At 42.4% G+C, this 26881-nt stretch overlaps 1 protein-coding gene across 4 annotated transcripts in view; it reads right to left on the reverse strand.

Annotated features, from left to right (window-relative positions):
• The window catches only part of Ube3d (ubiquitin protein ligase E3D), a 150924-nt gene extending 124043 nt beyond the window's left edge, over nt 1-26881 (reverse strand). For 2 of the 4 annotated variants that reach the window (XR_008213602.1, XM_052715743.1), the window contains exons 1-4: nt 26647-26880; nt 16376-16572; nt 13242-13332; nt 3539-3707 (exon numbers count right to left, since the gene is read on the reverse strand). Coding sequence is in view for 3 of the 4 variants with exons in the window: in XM_052715743.1 (XP_052571703.1) it covers nt 3539-3707; nt 13242-13332; nt 16376-16572; nt 26647-26723 (534 nt within the window). In the remaining variant the exon portion in view is untranslated. Of the gene's footprint in view, nt 1-3538; nt 3708-13241; nt 13333-16375; nt 16573-24554; nt 24699-26646 lie in introns of all 4 variants that reach the window. The other 2 variants (XM_052715756.1, XM_052715765.1) reach the window with 2 other exon arrangements.

Raw genomic sequence — 26881 nt, forward strand, 5'->3', positions numbered from 1 at the left:
TACTTGTTGATATCCAGTTATGCCAGCACCATTTGTTGAAGATGCTTTCTTTTTTCCATTGTACACTTTTGGCTTCTTTGTCAAAAATTATATGTTCATAGGTGTGCGGATTAATGAAAGCTTGTGAAGCTCTATGTTTGTGCTGTTTTCAATTCGATTCCACTGGTCCACATGTCGGTTTTTATGCCAGTACCAAGCTGTTTTTATTACTGTAGCTCTATAGCAGAGCTTGAAGTCAGGGAAACAGGACCCCAAGAAAGACACGGGGATTTCCCAATGACGGAGAAATGGATGAGATCTACATGAACAGCCTGGACATGAGGGGGGGGTAATGAAGGGCAAGGGTTGAGGGAAAGAGAGCTTGGGGGAGCGGGAGATCCCAGCTGGATCAAGAACAGAGAGGGAGAACAAGGAATAGGAGACCACGGTAAATGAAGACCACAAGAGAATAGGAAGAAGCAAAGTGCTAGAGAGGCCCACAGAAATCCACAAAGATACCCCCACAATAGACTGCTGGCAATGGCTGAGATACAGCCCGAACTGACCTACTCTGGTGATGGGATGGCCAAACACCCCAACTGTCCTGCTAGAAACCCAATCCAATGACTGAGGGATCTGGATGCCGAGATCCACGGCTAGGCCCCGGGTGGAGCTCCGGGAGTCCAATTAGCGAGAATGAGGAGGGTTTATATGAGCAAGAATTGTTGAGACCAAGGTTGGATAAAGCACAGGGACAAATAGCCAAACGAATGGAAACACATGAACTATGAACCAATGGCTGAGGGGTCCCCACTGGATCAGGCCCTCTGAATAGGTGAAACAGTTGATTGGCTTGATCTGTTTGGGAGGCATCCAGGCAGTGGGACCGGGTCCTGTGCTCATTGCATGAGTTGGCTGTTTGAAACCTGGGGCCTATGCAGGATTGCTTGGCTCGACCTGGGAGGAGGGGACTGGACCTGCCTGGACTGAGTCTACCAGGTTGATCTCAGTCTGTGGGGAAGGCTTTGCCCTGGAGGAGGCGGGAATGGGGAGTGGGCTGGGGGGAAGGTGAGGGGGGCAGGAACGGGGAGAACAAGGGAATCCGTGGCTGATATGTAGAACTGAATTGTATTGTAAAATAAAATTAAAAAAAAAAAGATGAGGTCTTGTTAGGTCACTCAGGCTGGACTTGAAACTCCTGAACTCAGACATGCTACTACCTACATCCCCACAGATGTAGGTAGGACAATGGGCACAATAACTCCAATGCCCAGCTTATGTTTCCTAAATTTTGAATCATATTATGACTCTCATGGAAGATTGTGGTCTATCTTTATTATCCTATTATAAGATGTAAAATATTCAGTATGTTGGGATGCCCAAAAAAAATCTGCATCAGAGATGACAAGCGAATCATAACACTGTCTCCAGCAGAGCACTTTTGAAAATAGAAAGCACATATGGCTGCATTAATGAGGCCCAAATACAATACTATAAATCCAAGAAGGCATGGAGGAATGAAAGCTTGTGAAGCTCTATGTTTGTGCTGTTTTCAAACTCTGATCTTTTTAATTAAAATACTCTAGCATGTTACTTCTGTTTAAAGAGAAGCTCCGCTTTGCAAGGCATTTTTCTCTAGCTAATCTTCAAGAAAATGATAAAACAAGTAGCGTAATGAAGCTGCCTAGCACTGTGGGAACTCTACGGAGCAAACCTCAAAGACAGACATTGTTGGGGACTAATTAAATCAATATATCTGAGAGATGGCAGCACTGCTCAGAGAGCTGGGTTAGCCTCCTGTCCGTGATTTCACTTTCTATGTTGTTTCAGTTTCTAAGGACCCTTGATATTGTCTCACATTCACACACACACACACACACACACACACACACACACACACACACACACACACACACAAATGTTTCCCAAGAGATACCATTAGGATGCTGTGCTACCGTGTGACATTTCCAAACCCTGCTAGGTGGCTAGACCTGGTGATATGAGGAATAGGTTTTCAATAGCACAGAGCAGCCTTGTTCCCACCGGAGCCTTGAGAGCAGTGTTTAAGCAGTCGCTCCAAATTTATGTTACTATTTTGGTCACAGGCACACTCTTTCAACTGCTACAATATGCAATTAAAGTGAAACTCCTCTCCCGACCAACTTGAAAACAATCGTGTCAACAGCGGCTTCTCATGGCAGCCACTTCCCAGAGTCTCCCTAACGGTGGAAACTGGAATGTCTAAATACAAGAATCTTCCTTTAATACACAAAGTGCAGGCCTATCGTTTAGTAGAACAATGAACTCTCTAAAGGGGCCTAATGTAAGTGCCGACTCTACAAGTGGAGAAGATATTTTGGCAGAGTTTATAAAAAGGGGAAACTCAGTTTTTCGTATTTAATCTTTCTCCGTTGTTTCTCTACTCACACCTTCAATACTTGGTAGGTAGGTGGCATGATTATAAAAATGAAAAACATGACACCAAGTATCTAAATTCAGATGAAAATATAAATTTAACCCTAGGAACACTAACCTACATTAACTTCTCGTCATTCATCTGATAAAAACACAGAATGCTTAAGGACTTCACATGTCAGACAAAAGGGATTCTTCCTGCGGGGAGATGAAGCACCAAGTGTCTAGAACTGAGTGCTAGCTAGGTGTCTGAGACCGCCCCTTCATCTTCCACATGGTTCTCGAAGCTAGCTTGTGGCCTCCCGCTGCCCAGCCACCACACACTTCAGCTTTTATTACAAAAAATTAACGAGTTCTAACTGAAATTTAAAATGCAATGCTTCCCTTCCTGCCAGTAACAGTCACTACTGAAATAAAGGCCGTCCAGCAAAGGACATTTCCAATTGTATCTCTGTGGACTGGGCATCTCAGGGGAAACTCCTTACAAGGACCATACCAACACTTGCCTGTTGATTTCCTCTCAAAGAGAAATAAACCACTTACATTTTTTTTTTTTTGTGGTGAGAGGAAGCTGCCTTCTCCTGGAAGCAAGCTACACAGGGAGAGCATGTGACTCCATACTGCTGAGCACCAATGCAAGCTCATAGCTCAGCTCAACCCTACTCCAGGGCTCCTTCTCCTTTTTTTTTTTTTGGATGGCATCCGCTTTTCCAACATCAGTGAAAGTCTCGATTGTAGGCAAACTCAGTAAGATACCTGGGTCTAATTGCAAAGTGGATATCCTGGGCTAACACTCCTGCACTTTCACTAACACTTTTGAGATTAAAATGCACAGCTTACAGAATGTGCCCTGAAAGCAAGGCATTATGTGTGCAAAATGGTAGCACTCCCAAATCCATGCATGAGTAGGTCTCCTGTTCTTCCAGACCCTAGTGGCTGCTTGAGTTTAAGGCCTTTCCTCTATCCAAACAGCTGGAGAACAGAAGCAGTTAAAAAAAAAAAAATGAATTTGGGCTTTTAGAACAATCTCTTCAACAAACCTTGAGTTTAAGAGCAGAGAAATTGGTATCTAAATCAACCTCTAAGCTAGCATGTATTTTGAAAAGATATTTTTACCAATTTAAGACTTCAGTTCAACTCTTACCTGCTCCAAATCACTTCTCAAATTCACTAAGAAGAAAGAGTCCCCAATAAAACAGTCATTTTCTCGTGGATGGAGAGGCTTGTTAGCAAAGGGGTCAGGGTGACAGCACCATTCTCCTACCAGAGCGCTCCAGTTCTCACTAGGCAGTGGGAGCACCCTGAGGAGCTTCCTAGAGGAAAGAGGAAAACAGTACTTTTTTCAATATACAAAATGCAGTGTTTTTTTTTTTAATTAAATCAGCATGAAAGAAGAAAGAAGCTCATTAGCCACATGCCTGCAGTGTCAATTTACCCCTAATTATGAAAGTAATATATGCTCGTATTATGAAAGTAATATATAGACGTTTTATAAACTGCAAAGCAGCATAAAGAAGGCAGAAGTCTCCCTTTGCTCACTGTCCACAAATCAGCTACTCTAACATGACAGTTTTCATTGCCATCCTTTCCCTGGAAACAGTGCACACACATGGGAAGCCTGCGCCCTGAGAAGACACAGACACTGCATGCATGCATGCATGCATGGGAGGCCTGTGCCCTGAGAAGACACAGATACACACTGTGTGCACACATGGGAGGCCTCACCCTGAGAAGACACAGATAGACACTACATGCATGCATGAATGTACACATGGGAGGCCTGTGCCCTAAGAAGACACAGAAAGACACTGCATGCATGCATATGCATGCATGCATAGGAGGCCTGTGCCCTGAGAAGTCAGACAGACACTGCATGCATGCATGGGAGGCCTATGCCCTGAGAAGACACAGACACTGCATGCATGCATGACATGCATGCAAGGCCTCGCCCTGAGAAGACAGACAGAACTTTGTTTCCATTTTTTCACTCAGGTCCTGATTCCTAGTGACTCTACAACAGTCTGTGGGATGTCGAAACTTTCTAGTTCACTCCCTCACTGTTGGGTATTTAGTTTTGAGTTCTTAATCAATAACCCTGAGATGAATATTCCTGTTGGAAGATTTATATAGAAATCTGATCATTTCTTGGGGGAAAACATCTTGTAAGTAGGTGAGATTCTTCCCACATAGGATTAACCTCTTCTTAATTAAACATTGTCTTTTTTCTAAATTCAACCAAGGAACGGGCTAAAGGCATGTTTAATGCTGCTTTAATTAGCAACTCTTAAATTACTCATGAGATAGGACTGATTTTTACATTTATTGGTCACTACATTTCTTCTGGGGCTGGTGATCAACAACTACTTCTTAAGATGATAACAACATATTCTTATTAATTTACAAAAATATATTCTTTTACTAGCGATTGTTATAAATATTTAAGAGTTATTTTCTGTTTTAATTTGGTTTGCCTATGTTAAGTAAATAACACTTTCTTCTGTGATTTCCCCCACTTCTCTATTTTAATAAACTATTTTTGAACAATTTTTGATTTACAAAAGCATTGCAGAGATCATATAGAATCCATGGATAGTTTCCATATGCACTTCTTCCATTTTCTCCAATTAACATCTTGGGTATCCACAGTTGGTTTGTCAAAGCCTCGGGCTTTATCTGGATTTCACCATTTTTTTCTTCTTCAAAGTCCTTTTGGTTTGTTTTTGTTTTTGTCATTTTAGTTCCCGGGTACAATACATGGCACATACTGTATTTAGTCATCATGTAATCTAGGTCTCCTCTGGTCTGTGACAGTTCCTAAGTGTATATTTCTCAGCAGTCTATAACACACCTCTTATTCGGAGCTTCTCTGATGCTGTCTCTAGATTTGTCTGGTCCGCAGTCTCGGGGAAAGCATTCCAGAGAAAAGGGACCCTTCTCATTACATCATGTCACAGCACTCTATATCAGCTTAGCTTACTCCTGGTGATGCTAACATTGATTTTTTGCTTAAGGTGATATCTACTGTGTCTCTTACTAGTAAAATACAAATAAAATAATATGTATTTAGAAGATTGGAGTTAAATTAAAATACTTAAGACACGATTGTGTCATTTCCATTAAAAGATTTTTTAAAATTATTATTGAATGATTCCCCCCTACCATGTTAGCCATTTTTCTTAGATTCTCCCAATTAACTATGAGTATCATAAAAGGGCAATGACAGATTGGAAGAGGGTAGCCATTTAATTTATAGCTCTACAGGACAGAGCTAGGAATAGAAACGCTGAGTCAAACAGGGCACCACTAGCATCATTTTGACTACTGAGGGAGGAGGGTACTGACAGATGATTCTTTCAACAACCATTTCTGAGAGCTTGCTATGAGCTGGGGCAATATGTTAGCCTAATATATGACACCCAAGCCCATGTGCACAATCTCTCTCTCTCTCTCTCTCTCTCTCTCTCTCTCTCTCTCTCTCTCTCTCTCTCTGTAAAGGTATTCTAGTAGGAAGTATAGACTACACATAGTAAGCAAAGGTATGCATAAAAAAAGCTCATAATAGTACTGAGGCTCTAACCCCTCGGTGGAGGGTGACAGTACAGATACCAATGAAAATGTGATGGAGGAATCAGCCCCCTTCTCAAGCATACATTCCCACGTAAACACCGAGTCTACATTTTATTTTTTAGGGGTTCAGAGTACTCCCCAACCAGACCATGCATACAGGGTGGACAGCGAGTACTAAGGACATATTCTGTTTATCAGCTCCAGAGAATAGGTAACTTCTGAGCTGGCCTTTGAAAGATAAGAAAACAGAAGTTCCTCTGGCAGTGAAAGGAATTGAGGGCACTGGAAGAAACAACGTAACGGCAGGCCCTGCATCTCTTTATCTCTGCACTGAATCCCTACTGCCTGACACACTTCTGAAGGATTTCTTGGAGGGATGAAGTAGTAAATTTCGGGAAGTCTCACACGTGAGGCTCCTGGCTGGATCCGCTGCATACTGGGGTGTAAGGATTAACAACCCCTTCCCCTTGCTGCTCCAGTATCTGACCTTTGGAATAACCACCTAGCTTCGTTACCCTGGAAACCAGGTAAGATCCTAGGCATCACATGTATTGCTAGGCAACACGGCTTACAGTAGAAATGATCCACGATTCGTAAATTGCATCTTACTAGGAAGATCTATGAATGAGCTGCACACATTTGGTAAGGAAGTATGCTTTGACCTTCCCTGCATGCAGTCACCTCGGTAAAACCCTAAGAGCCAAAACCACAGAACTGTGAGGAGACACTGTCACTCAGGGCAGGGGAAGCTTCTCAGCTAAAGCAGCAACTGCACCTGCCTGATGTAGATCTCGTGCTCTGTACCTGGAACTGTCTCACACGGGAGACCAGGGTCCCCCAGTGAGAATATCAACTATCACTTGCATGGACTGCAGCAAAGCCCATGCAGGGAGGAATTCTTTCTTTAATTATTATTAATTAATTTCTTTCTTTTACATCCTGACCACAGCCTCCCTATCACCCTTCCTCCTCTTTGTAATCACTCAGAAAGGGGCAGGCCTCCCAAAGGTATCAGCAAAACATGGCATACCAAGCACCTTCCCCTGTATTTGAGCTGGGCAAGGCAATCCAGCATGAGGACTAGGATCCCAAGAGGCACTCAAAGCACCAGCGACAGCCCCTGCTCCCATTGCTGGGATTCCCACAAGTAGACCAAGCTACACAACTGTCACATATATTCGGAGGGCCTAGGTTGGTCCCATGCAGACTCTCTGGTTGTTGGTTCAGACTCTGTGAGTTCCCATGAGCCAGACTAGTGGTTTCTGTGAGTTTTCCCGTAATGTTTCTGATCCCATTTTCTATAATCCCTCCTTCCTCTCCTCAGCAGGACTCACCCCATGCAGGGCCCAATGTCTGGACTTGGGTCAGAGAGGCATTCTTGATGCTGCCTGGCCAGCAACAAATGTGTCCTATAGTAATCTTGTGAGACTGCATGAATAGAAGCAATTAATAAGACCCCTGGTGGCACCACATACACCTTACCATATGTAAGGCTCAGGACACTTTGTGAGATAAAAACAACAATGCTCCTGTCACAAAAGAGGAAAATGGGGCTTAGGAGTGTGAAAGAACCTTCACAAGTCCACAGAATTAGAGGTGAAGACTGAAGCAAGGGTCTTTATCCAGGTCTTTCTGGCTCTAAAAGCACTCTTTCCCTTGGTATACATTCACCTCCCTGGAAATACAGGGCAGCAGTAAAGGCTGAACAGGGAAATGACCAAACCTTCTGTAGGGAGTTACAGGCATGGAGACTTTAGGACTAAAAATAGGTAGAAGCATCACAGTGTTTTAAGGAGGGAAGCGAAAGCAAGGATTTAGGCATCCATAGGTTCGTGGATCTTCTCTATCAAGATTCTCTGCTTCCTGATACTGTGCCTATAAGACCAGTACAGAACCTCAGTGCAATGAAAAGAGACAGAATGGCAGAGAACGATGCATGATCAAAGACATGAAAGTGTGCACAAAGACCTGGGAGAATTGATGCACATTAACACGAAACAGCAGATTTCAACGTTAACTTGACCCCACATCACAGTGACTAAAGGCTACAATGGATCCTTGAACCATCTACAGAAGGCAGCAGAAAGAAGTGCGTAATTCACAACTCACAGCAAAAATTAAAGGGTTTTTACAGCAGAAAGAAAATTTTCTGATTTATTTGGTGGGGGGGACATGAAAACTTTACAAACAAAAGATGTATTTTAATCACAGCTCTAGTGAAAGCACATCTTCCGAAAAAAACCCTGAAAAGTATATTTTGATATCCTCTACTTTCCAAGAAGATGTTCAAATAACACAGAAACCTTTAGTTTTTAATTCAAGACAGTTTAGCTAAAAATCTGCTGTTTAAAGAGAAAGGGAAGTAGGAACTTGAGCTTTCCTCTAGATTAAAGATTCTGCGAGGAACAGTACATGTTTACAATAAATTCAGGTTTGCTACTTACTTTTGATGCATTTGAAGCATAAACTTTTGGAAAATAATGACATGTAACATATAACTTTAATAAAAACTATTGATGAAGTTTTGATACTTAAACATATGTGGAACTTTGAAGTCAGCTTCTAATCAATGACAATTATTCAGGCAATACCATACAACTTCTTACAGATTTGATTATAACCAACTGAACATTAAAGATCTTAAGAAAAAATAACCAATACTTAAAGCTCAAAGTACAGCAACCAGAATTTAAGTAAATTCAGGTAACATTATCCAACTGGCAGGCCACCAGTGCTATAAAACTAGTTTTACATTCTAATATTTGTCTGTACATACCATGATTAATCTGTAATATATAATCGTATTCCTAAATTTATGCCATGTTGCCAACAGGCCAGTTTACAAAACATCCTGATTTAGGGTACAGGAACAGGATGACAGAGACTGGACATGCTTTGTACATGCAAGCATGTGGTCTACCATGTACCCAAGGCCCGATTCTGTACTTTTTAAATCTATTTGCTCCTTTTATAAACAAGGGCTGATATTCACAAGAGTATCTATTTTCAGCTACAATTAGAGCTGGCCTGTCAAGTGGCTCCCTCAAGCAGTTGGACACTGCGACATCTGTTTCCACAAAGTCCATCCTGCTGTTCTCCTAGAGTTTCAGGGTGCCCCAAGAGCTTGGAGCTGACACCGAGCATTGCCAGTGTGGGTGACACACCTCAGGACAATGCCATGGGCAGTCTGAAAACCAAGGTGTGTGCAGAAAATCTGTGTGGCCACTAATGTCATTCTTGTCTGACACAAATCGATTTCTAGAGGGCATATCAAAATCTAAACACAATGACTTCTGGCTGTTTATTAGACTACTTACAAAAAAGGAAAATGTAGCAGTTGTTACCCAATAGGATGGCCTGTTTGGTCTCAACAAGAACATAGTCAAAAACTGCACATAGTCAGACCAATTTTGTAGGAAAACTTGAACTAAAATAATTATAAATTGGAGAACTGTCTTGTAAAGAAACAAGCTGTTGTTAATTAATATGCAACCAAAGCAAACTGGCTAAGAATTTGCAGCCCTAAATTAAGAGAAAGGCGATAATAATTCGCAGAGCTCAGATGCTCTGGTGCTGAGAAGGAAAAGCCATTAACGAGTCTTTCTGAGTCGATGTCTTTCTATGTTATGTCTGGACTTTCCTTGACAAGAATCTTTCTCATTCAGAAAGAAAGAACAGAACATGCTTTAGCCTTGAACTATCCAGATACTCAGGAGTCACAGAAGCCCAGAGCACAAGCTCTTGAGTTTCAAGGATCAGAGGAGTTTCATTCTGATGAAGCTTTCATGGGTTTCGCTAACCTAACTTCTTCATTTTACAGATAGAAAAATAATGCCCCCAAACTAATGTAACTTATTCCCATATAAAAAGGCTTGAGAGATAGTTCAAAGATTAAGAACATACCACTCTCACAGAGGTCCTGGGCTCAGCTCCCAGCACCCACACAGGGTGCCTTACAACCACCTGTAACTCCAGATCCAGGGAATCTGACAGCCTCTTCTGGATTCTATAGGCAACTGCATGCACACCCACACACAGACTTACATTATAAAAATAATAAAAGAAAAAAATGTAAAAGAAAGGGATCAATAATCCTAGATTATTATCCTGAGAATGCTGCTTATAATTCGTTGATACTGATGAGAACACACATCAGCTCTCTTGAAACACCTCTGGCCTTGTTTTCTTTTCAAGAAGCACCAAAGTGGTCCTTACCAACCCCATAGAACATGTCACCAAAGGGGAAGTGCAGCAGAGTTCCAGGATTGGTTTCAACAGTAAATTGTGAGATCCATGAGCAGACACTAGGGGGAAGCCCATCCAGAATTGTGGGGCATGTTGTCTAAGATGGAGATGAATGCAAACCTTGAGCAAGTTACTACCTGTGGTGCTCAAGACATGCACACAGGCTTGGTACATAGGTGTGCTGTGAAAGGACGGGGAGAAGGCCGGTGTTCATCTTCTCTGTGTAGCTTTGCGCCTTTCCTGGATCTTGCTCTGTAGACCAGGCTGGCCTCGAACTCACAAAGATCCACTTGCCCCTGCCTCCCGAGAGCTGGGATTAAAGGCGTGCGCCACCACTGACCAGCTGGTGTTCATCTTCTCATTCTGAAACCTACAGACTATGTCAGGCACAGTCCTCAGCCCAAAATGTTTGAGACATTAAAGTAGGTCATTTGCCAGCTTACTAATAAAAACAATCTGAAAAGGGGAGAAGAAATCAATAAAAGCAATTATAAAGCTTGCTGAGCACTTACTCTGTTACATATGCTACAGTGCTTAGCTCTCTTGGAAAGTCTGGAAAGCATGCATTATTAGAAGGCTTTACTAGAAGAAGTTCAGGTGATACAGAGAAGGTCCTCTGTCCTCTCAGTGAGAAAGCAGAAGTTCACACCCATGTTCCATTCTCCGGAGAGGAATGGAATGCCAAGCCTCCTGATAGCAAAAAAAAAAAAAAAAAAAAAAAGACTGTCTTCTGCCATCAGCCCCACCCACTTCCAGTTCTCAATTTTAGAATCACAGACAGGACTGACACAAAACAGAAGACTATAGTCCTGGATAGAGAGACAGGCACTATAGTGAGGCCCTTCCCATCAGCATCCTTTCCCATGAAGCACAAACACCAGAAAGTAAAGAAACAGCATTTCCCTTCTGTCATGAGCACCAAGAATGTAACCATCCCTGCTGTAACTTCCGGATCACTGCATGTGGCATGGGAGGAGATGGTTCAGAAACTTCATCTGAGAATTAAACCAAAGCCCGAAACAGACTGAGAGAAGGCCAAAATACAGAGATCTCTTGGCTCTTTTAGAAGTGGGTCTGTCACCAAGGGCAGATTCACAGCAACTTCGTCTCTGTAGATGTAAGGCCCCTTCATTTTTCACTCATGCCAATCACTCAAAAGAAGCTCTGTTTGTAACTTTCCCAAACCCTGAGGGTGTGCATTTGTGCCAGCTCATCTACTTGGAACACTGCCAAGATCAGGAGGCAAGCAAGAAAGGCTGGTGGGAAGCCAAAAAAACCACACCAAGTTTTACTACATTCAACCCAGCAAAAACCTACCAAGAACTTTTCCTCTAGGCACCATGCCTGACACTAGGGATGCTGGTAAGAATAATGGTTACTGCAGCAGCTACTAATGCATGGGGAAGGCTTACCCCGTACCAGGCTCTACTAGAAACACTTGAATCATCAAATCCTATCAATAGCACTATGAGGTAAGGCCTAGTGTTAGCTACACTTTCTCAATAAGGACATTGTCGAAGTGAGTGATTAAACTATTTATCCACGATCATTGAGCTAGTTGAGTGGTGGATGGAAACTCTGTCTTGCATTGCTGGCTACATCTCTATACTGTACAATCAAGAGAGAGGAATAGAAGGCATGGAAGTCAGTGTGGCTATCCCCAGTCCTCAAGCCCACAGTGTATGAAGGAAGACGGGTAAATGAACCTCAGCGAACACCTAATGCAACTCAGGAGGGAGACAAGGCCGCGAAGAAGTGGATGTCAGGTCAGCTGAGTTCTGAAGCTTAGGTTGGGGTGAACCAGGGAGTGATGGAGGGTAGGGGTGCATTCAGGAAAGGGAGTAGCTTTCAGGATAGGGAGTAGCTTTCAGGAGGCCTCAGGGTGAAGAGAAGCAACCAAGGCTATGGAACACAAGCTCATAACCAGACCCATGTGATACTTGTGAGCTTGGCAAGGGGGTTGGGGGAGACTAAAGGAGGAGCTGAAACTGGAGGGAGTACAGGGGAGCTGCTGTGGTGTGCAAAGGATTGCAGCTCCCCACCGAGAACAAACACCTGGGCTTTAGAACCCCCCCTCAGTGGTGGGGCAGTGCATCTGCACAGGGCAGAATGAGAAGGAGGCTGATCAGGCAGCAGGCTGCAGACAGTGTCATTAGGGAAGGAGACAGTGAGCAGAGGGAAGCGACAACGGCCACCGTGCCTGGTGACTATGTACGGGGAGCAGGAAGAAATCTGCTAGGTAGAGGTTTGGCATTATGGAGTTAAGGACGTTGAAAGAGGAGCAGGTTTCAGAAAGGCAGCATCATTTGCTTGTCTCAGGCACCTAACTTAGAAAATCCAGCCATGAATCCAGCAAAGAATTCTTCCTTTAAATACTGCTAACAGTAATAATGGTTTCATCCGTCTTCGACATGAGTCACTAGAAGCTGAAAATTCAGAGGAAGCATTTATGCCCAAGAAACCAGAAAGCTGACTTGAGAAAGAGAAAACAGTTTTTAAAAAAAGAAGAAGAAGAAGAAGCCAACTTGGGAATGCTAAGGAAATAGCAAAGTCCTTCCCTTCTCCATAGAGTAATTACAGCACATCACCAGAGCAGGTTACAAGATTAACCTAATCACTGAGAAAAGGTTAATTTGTGCTCTGTATGCTCCATCTTAATAAGCAGGGAACTAGGAAATGGGTTTTAGAAAGGCCCTGACTGAACTAGCTCAAATCAATCCTGCTACACAGCTCCTGCAGGTAGAAAATTCATTTACTGTGGAAACCCTCACACACCATCAGAACAAAAGAGTCACATAAGAGATGACTCCATGGTGCTCTGCTCAGTGACTGCTCCAGGCCCTTCCACCAAGACCAGCTTCCTCCCTCAGACCACACTATGTTCCCTTCCATGATCATGGTGAGAGTCAGGGTTCACTTTGTTCAAAGAGAAACTTAGCTGGTTCTCATTTTAAGGCCCCCACTGTTCCCTTGGTAATCGCTTCCAGAAACCATCACCAGGTACAGTTCTAATCAGTGCTCAAGACATCCCTTACCTGTCCTTTACCGTGACTTCACCACAGGATTGGCAATAAAACGTGCAACATTCTTGGGCTTGCAAGCTTTGATTAAACGCTGAAATCAATTCTAAAGGAAATCAACAAAACAGCAAGTCTTAGAGGTTTGGAACAAACATATTGTATCATGTTTAAAGGGTTTCCTAGCACAATAAATTACCACCAATACACACTGTTTATGATTTACTCAGAAGTATAGGCTTAATTAGCACTATCCGATGACTCAACCAGAGGCAAACATTGTGAAGTGTTTCCCAAAACAACAGCTTTTGCTTAGTGTTCCTGAGTCAGCCATTGCCCTAGATTACATGCAACATACTGGTGGATTTCTTCTCTCATTCTATAAATATGATAAATTCTGTATTAACAATGAGTGGAGACGGGGAGCTAAAATTTCAGTTCCATCTGGTTTTTGTTTTTGTGGTTAAGTTTTAGGTCCACCCCTACACATTAAACAGTACGAGCAAGCAAAATGGACATCCAGACTGGTGTTTGTGAAGCAGGTCCCAGGAATGCAAAGCTCCTAAGAGTTTCTTTATCCAAGAGCAAAATCCAGTGTCGGATGAAACTGTGGGAGATGGGGATGGGAGGGAGGGGGAGATACTGAGAGCTGTGGGGAAAGTCTAGATTTCTCATCCAGTTGCACTGGATGGCTTATACCTCTCATTCTGATGTTTCATTTGTAAATGAAGGAAATTTTTATTTTAAAAAAAGGCACTGCATTATTTGTCTATAAAAAAGCTAATTGAAGAAATGAGGTCATAGTTATTATAAGCAAGCAATAGAATCTGCTTGGTGTTACCTTTTATGTACTTTAAAATGCTTTATAAGATGCCAGAAAGTTTAAGTCCTTGCAATTAAAAAATTTCTGCAGTTTAATCTCTAAGTGTCTCTACAAATCCCTACTGCATGAAGGTTAAATAAACAGTATTATTCTTCAAGGCTGAGCATCTATAAAGAAAACCTAGGTAAACCCTCCAACAGGCCTCTTCAGAACAAATCAATTTTCAGTGGAACACTGCTCTCTGCTGGCCATTAAGTCAAGGATGGAATCCCAGATGCTCACTGCCACTGGGAAAGGTTAAGGGCAGACCATACGCTGTGCACCGAGGGTCACCACTTCACCCACAGCGACTTCAAAACAGTGTGCCAGGGTGGTGTGTGTCGTGACTGCTCCCTAAAAGCTGAGAAGGCAACTAGCTCTTTAAAACCTTGAGACACAACTGAATGCTAACAATTTCAAACGTCGCTTCCTACAGTACTTAGATGTCAGCGCGCCTCAGTGTGCACCTACCTGACAATCATTCATGCGGCAAATACTTAATCCTCACCTATTATGCAGAAAGTGCTAAAGCAATTAAAGATGGAAGAATCCGCTTTCCCGAGCCTTGCATGCACCATAGAACAGGCCTTGAAAGTTTCCCTTTTCAGGTATTGGAGCAAAATGTTTCAAAAACATAAAGAAACAGTCCAACAAACATAAACAATACAAAAACCAACACACAGTAGTGGATTTATTTTGTCCGCAGTCAGTATTAAATGTTGCTCATTAACTGAAAATGTTAAAAATAATTCCGTTACAGAATATGAGTGGGCAACACACTCAAACATTATGTCCCTGGATGTCCCCATTCCTCTGTCTTTACTATCAGAGTCCTAGAAAACATGGCGGCTCCCATGCCTGCCTTCTGCCAGCTTCCAAACTCTACAAGAACTTCCTGCTGTGCCTACTGTTGCTAACAGGGAAGTGATGTCATCAAAGATCCTCACTGGCACCTCCATCCCAGAATGTGGGGACAGTCAGGGAGGCAGTTGGTCTACGTTACACTCCTGGTGGCCTCACCCTGCTTTCTGGGATTCAGTGTCACGCTTTCTGGGATTCAGTGTCACTCTATCTAGGTGTTTATTGGATGCCACTTAAGCAGGACATCTCTTTTCCCTGTCCCTTGTTTCTAAAAACTGATTCTACATATTTCAATCATTCACTGATTCAGAACATCAGCAAAATTACTCTTGGGGAAAAGAATAAGTGACGTTCCCTCTACCTTCTCTTGCCTTTCTAAAATCAGAGGATGGCTTTCCATCTCTTACAGGCTTCTTAGGACAATCCTGTTGTCCCCACCTCAGGGCTCCACAACGTTCTGATAAAGGGCTCATTACAGAGGGCTCAGCAGTGCGGCCTTAGGGTGTAACAGAAAGAATTAAGAATGAAGGTCTTTCTCTGATACAAAGCATCAGCTCGGTTTCCTCCAATGCTGGCTTCCCCTTTCACAGCATTTTCCTCATCTACAGCACTCATTACATTGAATGAGATACAATGAGCCAGCATTTAAAAAAAAAAAAAGATGAGATCTTACAAAAAGAAAAGGGTTTTTTTGGTTGTTGTTATTTAACATCTAGCTGTATCAATATACATTTTTGAGTTTGTATACAATCACAAACACTGCAATTACAACCACTCCTCCAGTGACAACATCATATGATTCATGCAACTTTGGGTCCTCTACATGTATAATTCCATCTAGAATGGTCTCTGCACGGATGGGATAATTTCCACTGCTCCGTTCTCTGGTCAAATCAGCTCACCCTCAGGGAGCCTTCACTAAACTCATTACTCCCCACAGCATTTTGTTCTATGCACTTTAATTACGTGGTCAGCATCCGACGTTCCCACCCATTAGAATATACCTCCACAATTGCAGAGGCCTTTGTGGCTTGTTGGTGTCTGTGTTCCCAGCACCCACATCAAACGGCTCACACCTAGTTTGAGCTAACCTGTCTGCTGAATGACTACATTAAAACCAGCCAGGTTTTGGACAACCGCTTTGTGATCTTATCCTCATGTCTGTGAGCCGGACATTTATGATTAAAGAAATAAACTGGGCGATTTGGGGGAAATATCTGTACCTTCTTCTCAAATCTGCCATGAGACTAAAAATGCTCAAAGAATTAAAGCATATTCTTAAGCATATACTTAAAGACGTGAAGGTTCGGAAAAGTTAAGCTGGTAACTGGCAGAGTGGATCGAGACCCTGGAACTTCTTCATCTTTAGCCCTTCCAGGTCACTGACTTAACGAATGTCAACATCCATCGGGGTGCAGCTCCTACTCACGTGGGCTGGATTCAGTGTGGGCCTGCAGACGCAGGTGCAACCCATCTCCGGGGATATACTTCAGCCCGCCGCACGAGGAAGGCACAAGCCTGACCTCTGCTGGAAGCTGGGTCTCGGTGCAGCCATCGGGGGTTCGCATCAAGAGTGAGGTGGGCGTTATGGAAACGTCCAGGTGCATCCCTCCTTCATCGGGCTCACTGATAATGCAAAATAAAACCCAAGTTAATAATTTTTCTCTGATGAGAGAAATTTCACATATTTCACACTGCATGAAAGAAGCAAAAGCTTAGAATTTCTCTGCTTCTCTCCCAGAGAGACCCTAAAATCCCTGTCCCTGGAAAATAGAACCCTGGGAAACAAGCCAGATCAGGTTAGATCAGGCAAGACTGTAGGTTAGATAAGGCAAGACTGTCACCCTGTGGAAGTCCTGGGACATGTTTTTAACTCTTGTTTCTGAGACAGCATTAAAGTCAGGAAATCACAGTATTGTTAACTGCTATGCAAGATGTTCACAGGGAAACACTGCCGCCAGCCAGCTTTCTGCAAAAAGTCGGAGAATAAATATTTCCTGAGTTCTCCACCAGCCTGGGATCTACAGTGAGACTGTCTCAAACAACAACAAACTCCAAACAAAAGAAAAACACAACTCTTGGCTCACAGGCTGTGCCAAAAGAGGCCACAATTAGGTGTGTAGTTTGGTGTCTACTTTGCTACCTCAGTAATTTTAAACCACATCTGGTACTGAGAAGTGCTCCCAAAGAGACCACTGGGCACTTGAGCCCCCTGCCCCCGGCCACTGCTTCGGCTGACTACTCCTCTTCCCAGTTCTGAAAATTTCAACCACTTACACAGAGCTGAACAAAGTTCAGAAAGTACACTGTCTGCATTGCAGATAACACCCAAAACAGAGTGGACTGTATGTCAACAGTTCTCGAACTGTCTTGTTGGGAGGTCATCACAGCAAGGGAGGAAAGCTTACACATTCAACACAGATGTAAGTCTTCTGTATTGGTGTTCATCCTGAGGATGCTGAAGTTGCAGATCTGGAGATTGGCAGTACCATAAACAACATGGCCTCTAGAAGATAATATGTAGGAAGGCAGCTCTGGGGGTCTCTCTCTCTTCTTGTATTACCCTCATCCTAGTGGTTACATCCTCATGACCTCACAGAAACCCAATGACCTCTCTCAGAGGCTGGCCTCCTCACATCACTTCTCTGCGGGCTTAGAATTTAAACCCCATAGATTTCACAAGGACACAAGCATTTGGGCTATAAGAGGGTTACAGCAGGTAGAGGGGAGAAGAGGTAACAGTAAAAGACCCAGCAGTATCCTGGTTGCACAGAAGACTGACCAGGGAGATAAACATCATGAGCTAATGAAAGTCAGGATTTGTACTGTGCAAGAACACAGTTACATCGGGGGAAAAAGAGGGAGAAAGCTAGAAAGCACCCTGTGGTAACGGACTAGAACTAGGGATACCTCTATGAATTCACGGTTGGGATGTACATAAATAGATACAGCGATATAAACAGATGTGAATGTATGTACATGCATAAATAAGTCAACAATATGTCACCTATGTATCCTATTTCTCAAAGGAATGACATTCCAATAGTAAGGAGCACCAGTCCTGGGGATTTAATTTGGTATCTTGTGCAAGGCCCTAGACTAGACTCCCACTATGTATTTGTACACATACACACACACACACACACACACACACACACACACACACACACACATAGACACACAGACATGTGTAGACAAATTTCTAAGTGGTCTCATTAAATAAAAAACATGGAGCCAAATATAGGGGTGAAAGCCTTAGAGATCAGAGAAATAGAAATAGCCACCAACTAACCTTACCTCACCACACCACAGCTTCCAAAGTGCCACAATTTCCTGTCTACCCAGACTTTCATTGCCTTGCTCTTCTGCCCTCTCATTGGCTCTTAGCCCAGCTATCTTACTTCCTTGTCACTGCCTGTCTGTACAGACCTCCAGGTCTCTATGGTTGGTATTGGGATTAAAGACGTGTGTCACCACGCTTGGCTGTTTCCTAGTATGGCCTTAAACACACAGAGACTCTGCCTGCCAAGTGATCGAATTAGGGTTGTGTGCTACCACAGCCTGATTTGTGTTTACTTAAAATGGCTTGCTATTTCCTCTGATCTCCAGGCAAACTTCATTTATTAACATACAAATAAAATATTACATTTCAGCACGAATAAAATATCACCCCATTTCTCATTTTTTGACTAATAAAAATTTTTAAAACATTAAAAAAGTTATAACTAATATAAGAAAAACTATATACAATAAGTACAATAACTATATATAATATATACAAGCAATACATACATCAACAATGTCTAGTCCATTTGCACTGACAAATTCAGAGAAAATATTCCATTATCTATCCTATTTTGATGAGTCCAAAATGTACCTAATTCACTTTCTATCCTACCTTGTATTACCAAGAGAAAACTATCTTATAATGTCTTTGAAATCTATATACTTTACACTTCCTTGGTGAGTTTCTTTTATGAAATTTCTTAACAAGGAGAACTGTAACTACAACTATCTAATCTTCATCTCCCTCAGAGACCAAAGAAGGAAATAATATTGCTTTCTTTATGTCAAAAGTTAGCCACTGGGCAAAAAAGTGCCCTCGAGTCAACTGATGGATAGTATGTTATATAAACTAGACATGCAGGACCCATATGAAGGTGACCACTGAACTTTACAAGATGACATGGTCCTTCAGGTTTCTGCTTTGCAGAGAAGACTGCCAGACATTCTACAGGACACATAAAAGCTACTGAGAGACTCTAGGCCTGTAGGCTAAAAATGGATGCCCCAACGTTGCAGAAGAACTTTGGGTGACTGTCCAGGCAGCCAGTTGTCTCTATCATTCTAGATTTTTGAAAGTTGCTTACAATGCTCTTTCTGTTTACTTAAGTAATATTATATCCTTCTGAGGTCTTTGATGTAGTTGAAGAGTAGATAGTTATAATTATGGTTTTGCTTTGTTATGATAAGAGATAAGGTAGATATGAAACCTTGGACTCACAAATATAGGATTAATAAAATTTTTTTTAATTTGCTAATTATAAATAGACTAGATATTGTAACTGTAATTCTTGCTTCATAACTGTTTTGTTATATATAATTTTACTATGTTAAAGTTAAAATTTTCCTTTTTAATTAAACAGAAAAATGGAAATGCTGTGGGATAATGCTTTTGTACACTGGTTTAATAAAACGCTAATTGGCCAGCAGCCAGGTAGGAAGTATAGGTGGAATAAGCAGACGAAGAGAATTCTGGGAAGAGGAAGGCTGAGTCAGGAGATGCCAACCTGCCGTCCAGGGAGCAGCATGTGATGGCATACAGGTGAAGACACAGAAGAATGTGGCGACATATAGATTAATGGAAATGGGCTGAGTTTAAGTGTAAAAGCTAGTCAGTAGTAAGCCTGAGCTTATGGCCGAGCAGTTTTAATTAATATAAGCTTCAGAGTGATTATTTAATAAGCGGGCTGTGGAACTTCAGGGGCTTGGTGGGACCTAGAGAGAAACTTTCCAGCTACAGACATGCATGCACACACACACAATACAGACACACACACACATATTCACACATATACACTTTTTAAGGCAAGGTCTCATGTATCCTAATCCAGCCTCAAACGAAGTAATGGATGACACAGAATTCCTGATCCTCTGCCCTCCAAATCTCAAAACTGTTGGGATTACAGGCATGCACTGCCCCACCCAACCAGTAAATATTTTTAAATTGTTTTAAAAAGCAAAGCAATAGGGTTCCTTAGGGGGAACTACATCAGGACTCGGGTAGAAAGTAAAAAAAATGAGATGAGCCTACACCACACTATGCAGCAAAGTCAACAGGGAAACAAAGGAAGTCAAGTGTCCTCTGCTGAAACTTCGGTGGCATTGGCCATTGTTCTTGAGGCATTCTTACTATTGTTATTAAGGGTCACAGCCACCTTAAAGCTATCCCAGGACCGTATATCTCACTGAAGAACAGCTAGCATCCTTACAATGTTGTGTAAGATTCAGGGATATACAAGTAACAGAAAATCTGCAAATATTGAAGACTAAGTGTCATCATGGTGAAAATATTTACATCACAGAAATTATCAAATGCTGCCTTTCATTTATTTTGTTACCAGAAATCAGGTTATTAAATACTTGGCACTTCATATCCAAACCACAATGGTACCACTCCTTCATGCTTTCTTCCACTTGGCATCTCCTATTCTGGACCCCGTCCCATTCAGTTTGTTAAGCAAATGCTACATTGAATAAGAGACTTATTCTCCACCCCTCACCTTTGTCTGTTGTGTTTTTCCAGGTATTCCCCTCTATTCAGTATTTTATTTTAACGTGTTTGTTTTTGTTTTTAATTTCCTGACCACTGTTCTTTCATCCATAGCCACTATGAGCCAGTATGTAAACTGGTATAGCCCCTGTAGAAATCAGTATGGAAGTTTCTCAAAACTAAAATTAAAATGACCACATGATTGAACTACATGGATATGTATCTGAAGGACTCTTAAGTCTACCAAAGAGCTACATGCACATCCGTGTCTATTGCTGCACTATTCACAATGGTAAGGAAATGGACCCAGCCTGCATGAATGGACAACGTAAAGGTGCTCCATATACAGAATGAAATTTTATTCTGCCAGAAAGAAAAGTGAAATCATGGCACTTTCAGGAAAATAGATGGAAATGGAGCTTATTGTACTAATTCAAACTCAGTCAAATATTATGTTTTCTCTCATATATGGATCCTAGATCCCACCCTCCAGGTTTTTTCTTTTCTTTCTTTTTTGGTTTTATCGAGACAGGGTTTCTCTGGGTAGTCCTGCTGTCCTGGAACTCGCTCTGCAGATCAGGCTGGCCTCAAACTCAGAGATCTGCCTGCCTCTTTCTCCTGAGTGCTGGGATTAAAGGTGTGAACCACCACACCCAGCTGCTGTGGATCATATATATGTGTGTGTGTGTGTGTGTGTGTGTGTGTGTGTGTGTGTGTGTGTGTAGATATAGGTCATACAGTGAGAAACGGGACAGTGAGAATGAGAAATGAGGTTTAAGGAAGCAGAGAGATGAGAGGGGAAAATAAAGTAACAGAACACCTTTGCCATGAAGCAGAAGAACAACTGGGAAGGGAGGGGCCCGCTGGTGGGGATGTGGGTGGAGCAAAGGGGCAACAGAAACAGCGTATGTACAAAAGCCATAACAAAACCCATCACCTTGGAAAAGCCCCACAAATGGAGTATCAGGACATAATATCAAGGATGTAAAAAAATCAATACAATTAATGTAATTAATGAATATCATAAACATAGCTATTGAATGGATACCGCGAATGTAATCAATGAATACCACAAATGTAATAAATATCATGAGTATAATTAATGAAGATCATGAATGTAATTAATATCTTGAAAGTAATTCATGCCACTGAATTGTGAACTTAAAAATGGTTACAAATGCAAATATTATGTTCATTTAAAAAAATAAGGTAGAATGTAATCACCATACATTATATATGTATATGAAATTGAGGATAGCGATGTTCTAAAGTGAGAGTGGTGATGATGTCATGGGCCTATGAGGATGTGGGACTAAAGTCTATCAAATTGTGCAAACAGGCAAATTGTATACTATGTGAATTATTTGTCAATAAAGATTTTATTTAAAAAAAACCCATCACTTTGTACTACTAACTTTAAAACGCTAATAGAAAAGTTAAAAAAAAAATAAAAGATGAGGAGCCAAACTCAACCATATGAAGAAATAAAAGTACTAAAAATTCTAGTGAATACACAGAGGTTGTGAAAATTTACTTGACAAAAACACTCAACCGTATGCTACTTGAAAAACAAAATCACTTGTGAAGACAAAGGTTTAAAGTATACAGGCAGAAAGGGATGTCCACACAAACAGTGTAGTGAACTGATTTCTCTTACAGATGATGAGCTATCCAATGAGAAAAATTACGGTGGTAATAAAGGGTCATGGAACAACTGGATATCCATACGTAAAAAATAAGGGCTGGAGAGATGGCTCTGTGGTTAAGAGCACTGACTGCTCTTCCAGAGGTCCTTAGTTCAATTCCCAGCACCCACATGGCAGCTAACAACTGCCTGTAACTCCAAGATCTGACACCCTCACACAGACATACATGCATGCAAGACACCAATGTATATAAAAGAATAATAAATTTTTTTAAAAGGTGCGCAGCATTACACTCAACTAATTTAAAAAAAATAAAATAAAATAAATAAACTTTGACTCCTACTTTACTGTGAACATGAAGATTAATCCAATATGCCAGAGATAGAAGCAAAACAAAAGGGGTAGCACTCCTAGAAAACAAATGCAGAAAAGTAGAGCCCAGGGTCAGCCTTGGCTAGCACAGCAAGACTCATTTCTAAATAAACACAAGGATAAAAGAAACCTGAGGAGGGGGAAGTAATCACAAAGTTGAAGTAGGCAAAGGCTGAAGACATTAGAAAAGGCTGTTTAAAAAAACTTGAGAAACTGGATTTTGTTAAGATTTAAATTTCAGCTCATCAAAAGACATCATCAAAAGATACTGAGTATCCCTAAACCAAAAGGACAAAATGCCCTGGAATGAAAATGATTCAGATCCATACTGATGGTTATGATAAATGGCACTGGTGGTGGCGCTGGCTACCCTTGGAAAAGTCACCGGCCATGGCCAGAGTTACAAAGAGCTTTATTAGAAAGAAGTAGGGGATAGGAGGGAAGAGAGCCAGGTCTGGTGGGGGAGGGAAGCAGGGAGCAGAGAAGAGACAGAGCAGAGGACAGAGAGAGGGTGAGGGCCCATGTCCAGCTCTTAAAGCGGGGATGTATTCGCCAGCGCCCGGTGATGATGTAAGATGCAAGACCCCGAGCTGCACATGTACAGGACCGTAACACATACCACTTTGGATTTCCAGATTAGGGATGCTTAACAAGTTTATGCAAACACTACAAACTCTAGAAAAGCCCCAAATCACCTCAGGCTCACCCAGACCTCTTCCAATGAGGCATACCCAACCTGTATTAGGAAAGTGAAAATGTCTGCCACAGATGCAGGAAGACATCCATCCACACGTACTTATAATGGCTCTATATTGTTTCAACTTAGCAACAAGACTCACCTGTTTTTATTAACTAGAGATTTACTTGTTTTTATTAGCTAGAAACCATAAGATACTTTACAAAATAACACATTTGCATTATCAAAAAGTAGATGAAAAAGTGCCCAACCTTTTAAATCACCATGGAAATTAAAACCACCATGAAACATCTCCTCATCTCATTAGGATGGCTCAAACCATAGAGACTGACCACATCTGAGAACTGTTTGACAGTTTCTCACAAAGCAATGAACACAGCTGTCCTTCACGTCAGTATTTTCACCCTTAGATATTCATTCAAGGGTATACATGTCATAAAAAGACATTCAACAAGGCTGGGGCTGGGGCTCAGGGGCAAGAGCCCTTGCCTAGCTCAAATACCCAGCCCCTCATACACATAAATCTTATAAAAGCAAATCTAATGCAGCTGACTCATAATGAACGCTTTCTGGAAATAACAAAACATCCAGCAATAGAAGAATGAGCAAGTGGTTTGCGGAATACTCAGACAATGGAAAATTGCTCAATAAGAAACAGGAAAGGAATACTAATATAAGCAATAACATAGAGGAACAATGAATCCCAAAGCCCTGTTAAAGGTTCCCAGTGCTGTGGAGACAGAGGCAGGCAGATCTCTGTGAGTTCAAGGCCAATCTGGTTTACATAGTAATTTATACCAGCCACTGAAAACCCCACCCACCCACCCAAAAAAATGTTGGGGAAAGCGGATAGAAACCAAAACTACGGGCTGGAGAGATGGCTCAGTGGTTAAGAGCACTGCCTGCTCTTCCAGAGGTTCTGAGTTCAACTCCCAGCAACCACATGGTGGCTTCACAACCATCTCCAGTGGGATCTGATGCCCTCTTCTGGCATAAAGTTGTATATGCAGATAAAGCACTCATATACATAAATAAATAATAAAATCTTTTTTAAAAAAAGAAAACTATGTCAACTTGGCCACATCTGGAATTAACTAAAACACCAAAATGGAGTACACACCTGTGAGTGACTTTTGCTTAATTTGAAATAGGAAGATTCACTTCTAATCCAGACCTTTGAGGTAGGAAGACATGCCTTTATTATCCATATCTTCTGAGCTGGGATAAGCCACCTCTAACCTGGGCCACACATTCTGCTGGAAGCCTATATTAGGACACAAAAAAGGAAGCTCTTCGCTCTTTGCCTGCTTGCCCTCACTCTCACTGGCAAGTTCATCCCTTCACTAGAATTAGAGCCTACTTCTTTGGGATTCCAAAGTATACTGAAGACCAGCTGAGACATCCAGCTTCATTCATGGACTAAGCAACTACTAGATTCTTGGACTTTCCATTCATAGGCAGCCACTGTTGGATTAGCGGGACTGCAGCCTGTAAATCCTTCTAATAAATCCCCTTTCTATATATACAGAGATTCACTCAATAAATTGTTACTCTAGAGAACCCTGACTAACACACATGTCAACACAGTTCAAGAAACAGTGACATTGTGTGGAATGGTTGAATGAAACCAGACCATGGTTATTACTAGGGTAAGGGAAGTGATTGGTGTTACAGGTCAACAGTCAAAAGACCAGAGAGACAAACAAGCTGTCTAGTAAAGTAGAATGGGTCATCAACTTGCTTACTGTGGAGGGGCCCCAAAATAGCTTGACCACACAGCTGCCATGACAAGCTTAGGGACCTAGACACAGCTTCTGTGATAGGATTACTGGCAGGCAACACCCAGATCCAGGAAAAGCCTTAAGCTGACACCACCCTGGGATCTACCCAGGGAAGAGGAAATACCTAACATCCCAAACATTTGAACCATTAGATAAGGTGGCCAGATGTCCTTGAGCCTAGCACACACCTATTTCCCCTTCTTACCAAGATATCCTTAGACAATTGTCAGCCAGTCAGGGTCCTGAACCCTGGAAACCCCCTCACCTCTGCTATGATTAAAAACCCCACCCCACCTGAGCTCAGGGTTCTCTGCTCACCACTGAGTCAGACAGACAGAGGGACCAAGCCCCGGAGCTTCAATAAAGGCTCTTTGCTTTTACATGCGGGACTCAGTCTCTGTGGTGGTCTTTTGGGGGGTCCCTACGATCTGGGCATAACACAGAGTTTTGTTTTGTTTGTATGGGGGGATAAGGAGCTGTATTTGGTAATGTTTACTCTCTTAATTTCCAAACAAGGTGGACAGAAATTGCAGATATTTGTTTGAAATTATGACCCCACTCCTTTATCTATCTCTTCACCCTTCACCGCCATACTAGGGAGAGAACTCAGGACCTGTACACTCTAGGCAAATGATTTGCACCGAGCCTAGACTTAATCTCAATCTTAAAACTGAGGAAATTCAGGTAACATTATTCTACCCTTCCTTCCTTGTGAGGAAGCTAGGATTCATGCTCAGTTCTCAGGCCATATCCAAAATGCCATTCTAGCTACTTGGCAGATTTCAGAAAAGAGAAAACGCTAAAATAATAATAATATAATAATAATAATAATAATAATAATAATAATAATAATAATAATACAGCTGCGATACTCTATAATACATTTTCAGATCTAAGTCTATTCGAAACACTTGTCACAAAGTAAACAGGCAAAACCTATGAAGAGATCACAAACCATTAAAATTACTGACCATAAGCAACAAAAGTGAATTTTCAGCTGGGCTGTGGTGGTGCATGCCTTTAATCCCAGCACTCAGGAGGCAGAGGCAGGCAGATCTCTGTGAGTTCCAAGCCAGCCTGGTCTACAGAGAGAGCTCCAGGACAGGCTCCGAAGATACACAGAGAAACCCTGCTTGAAAAACAAAAAACAAAAAAAGTGCATTTTCCCGCCAAGTTTCTGTTTTGTGTAGCAAATATGAAATTACAAGTTTGCAGATGGACAGGGGAGATGGTTCAGTGGCTAAAGTGCTTGCCAGGCAAACGTAAGAGATTAAGTCCACCAGCCCACCCGTCCCACGCATGCGCACACTGTCTCGTGCACGCGCCTACGGGCCCACGCGCTCGCCCCCTCGGTCCCGCGCGTCCGCGCTCCTGTTCCGCGCGCACGTGCACCAGCGCCTGGGTCCCGCGCACCGGCGCCTCCGCCCTCACCTCAGGATTAGCAGCGCGCTCTGCAGCCGTCTCCGCACTTCCAGGAACAGGCGCGTTTTCGCCGCAGCCACCGCCATGGCCCACGCAGGCCCCCCACGCGAGACCGAGCCCGCAGTTACCAGGACCCAGGCGGAGTGGGAGGGAGCACGTGTCGCAGGCGGCTCCCAGGCGGAGGCAGCGCGGCGGCCGGGCGGGATCGGGAGGTCGGCGACTGTCGGCTACAGCGCCGCCTTCC

This window comes from Peromyscus californicus, unplaced genomic scaffold (assembly GCF_007827085.1).
Source record: "Peromyscus californicus insignis strain IS unplaced genomic scaffold, ASM782708v3 Scaffold_11__1_contigs__length_118956290, whole genome shotgun sequence".
Lineage (NCBI taxonomy): Eukaryota > Metazoa > Chordata > Mammalia > Rodentia > Cricetidae > Peromyscus > Peromyscus californicus.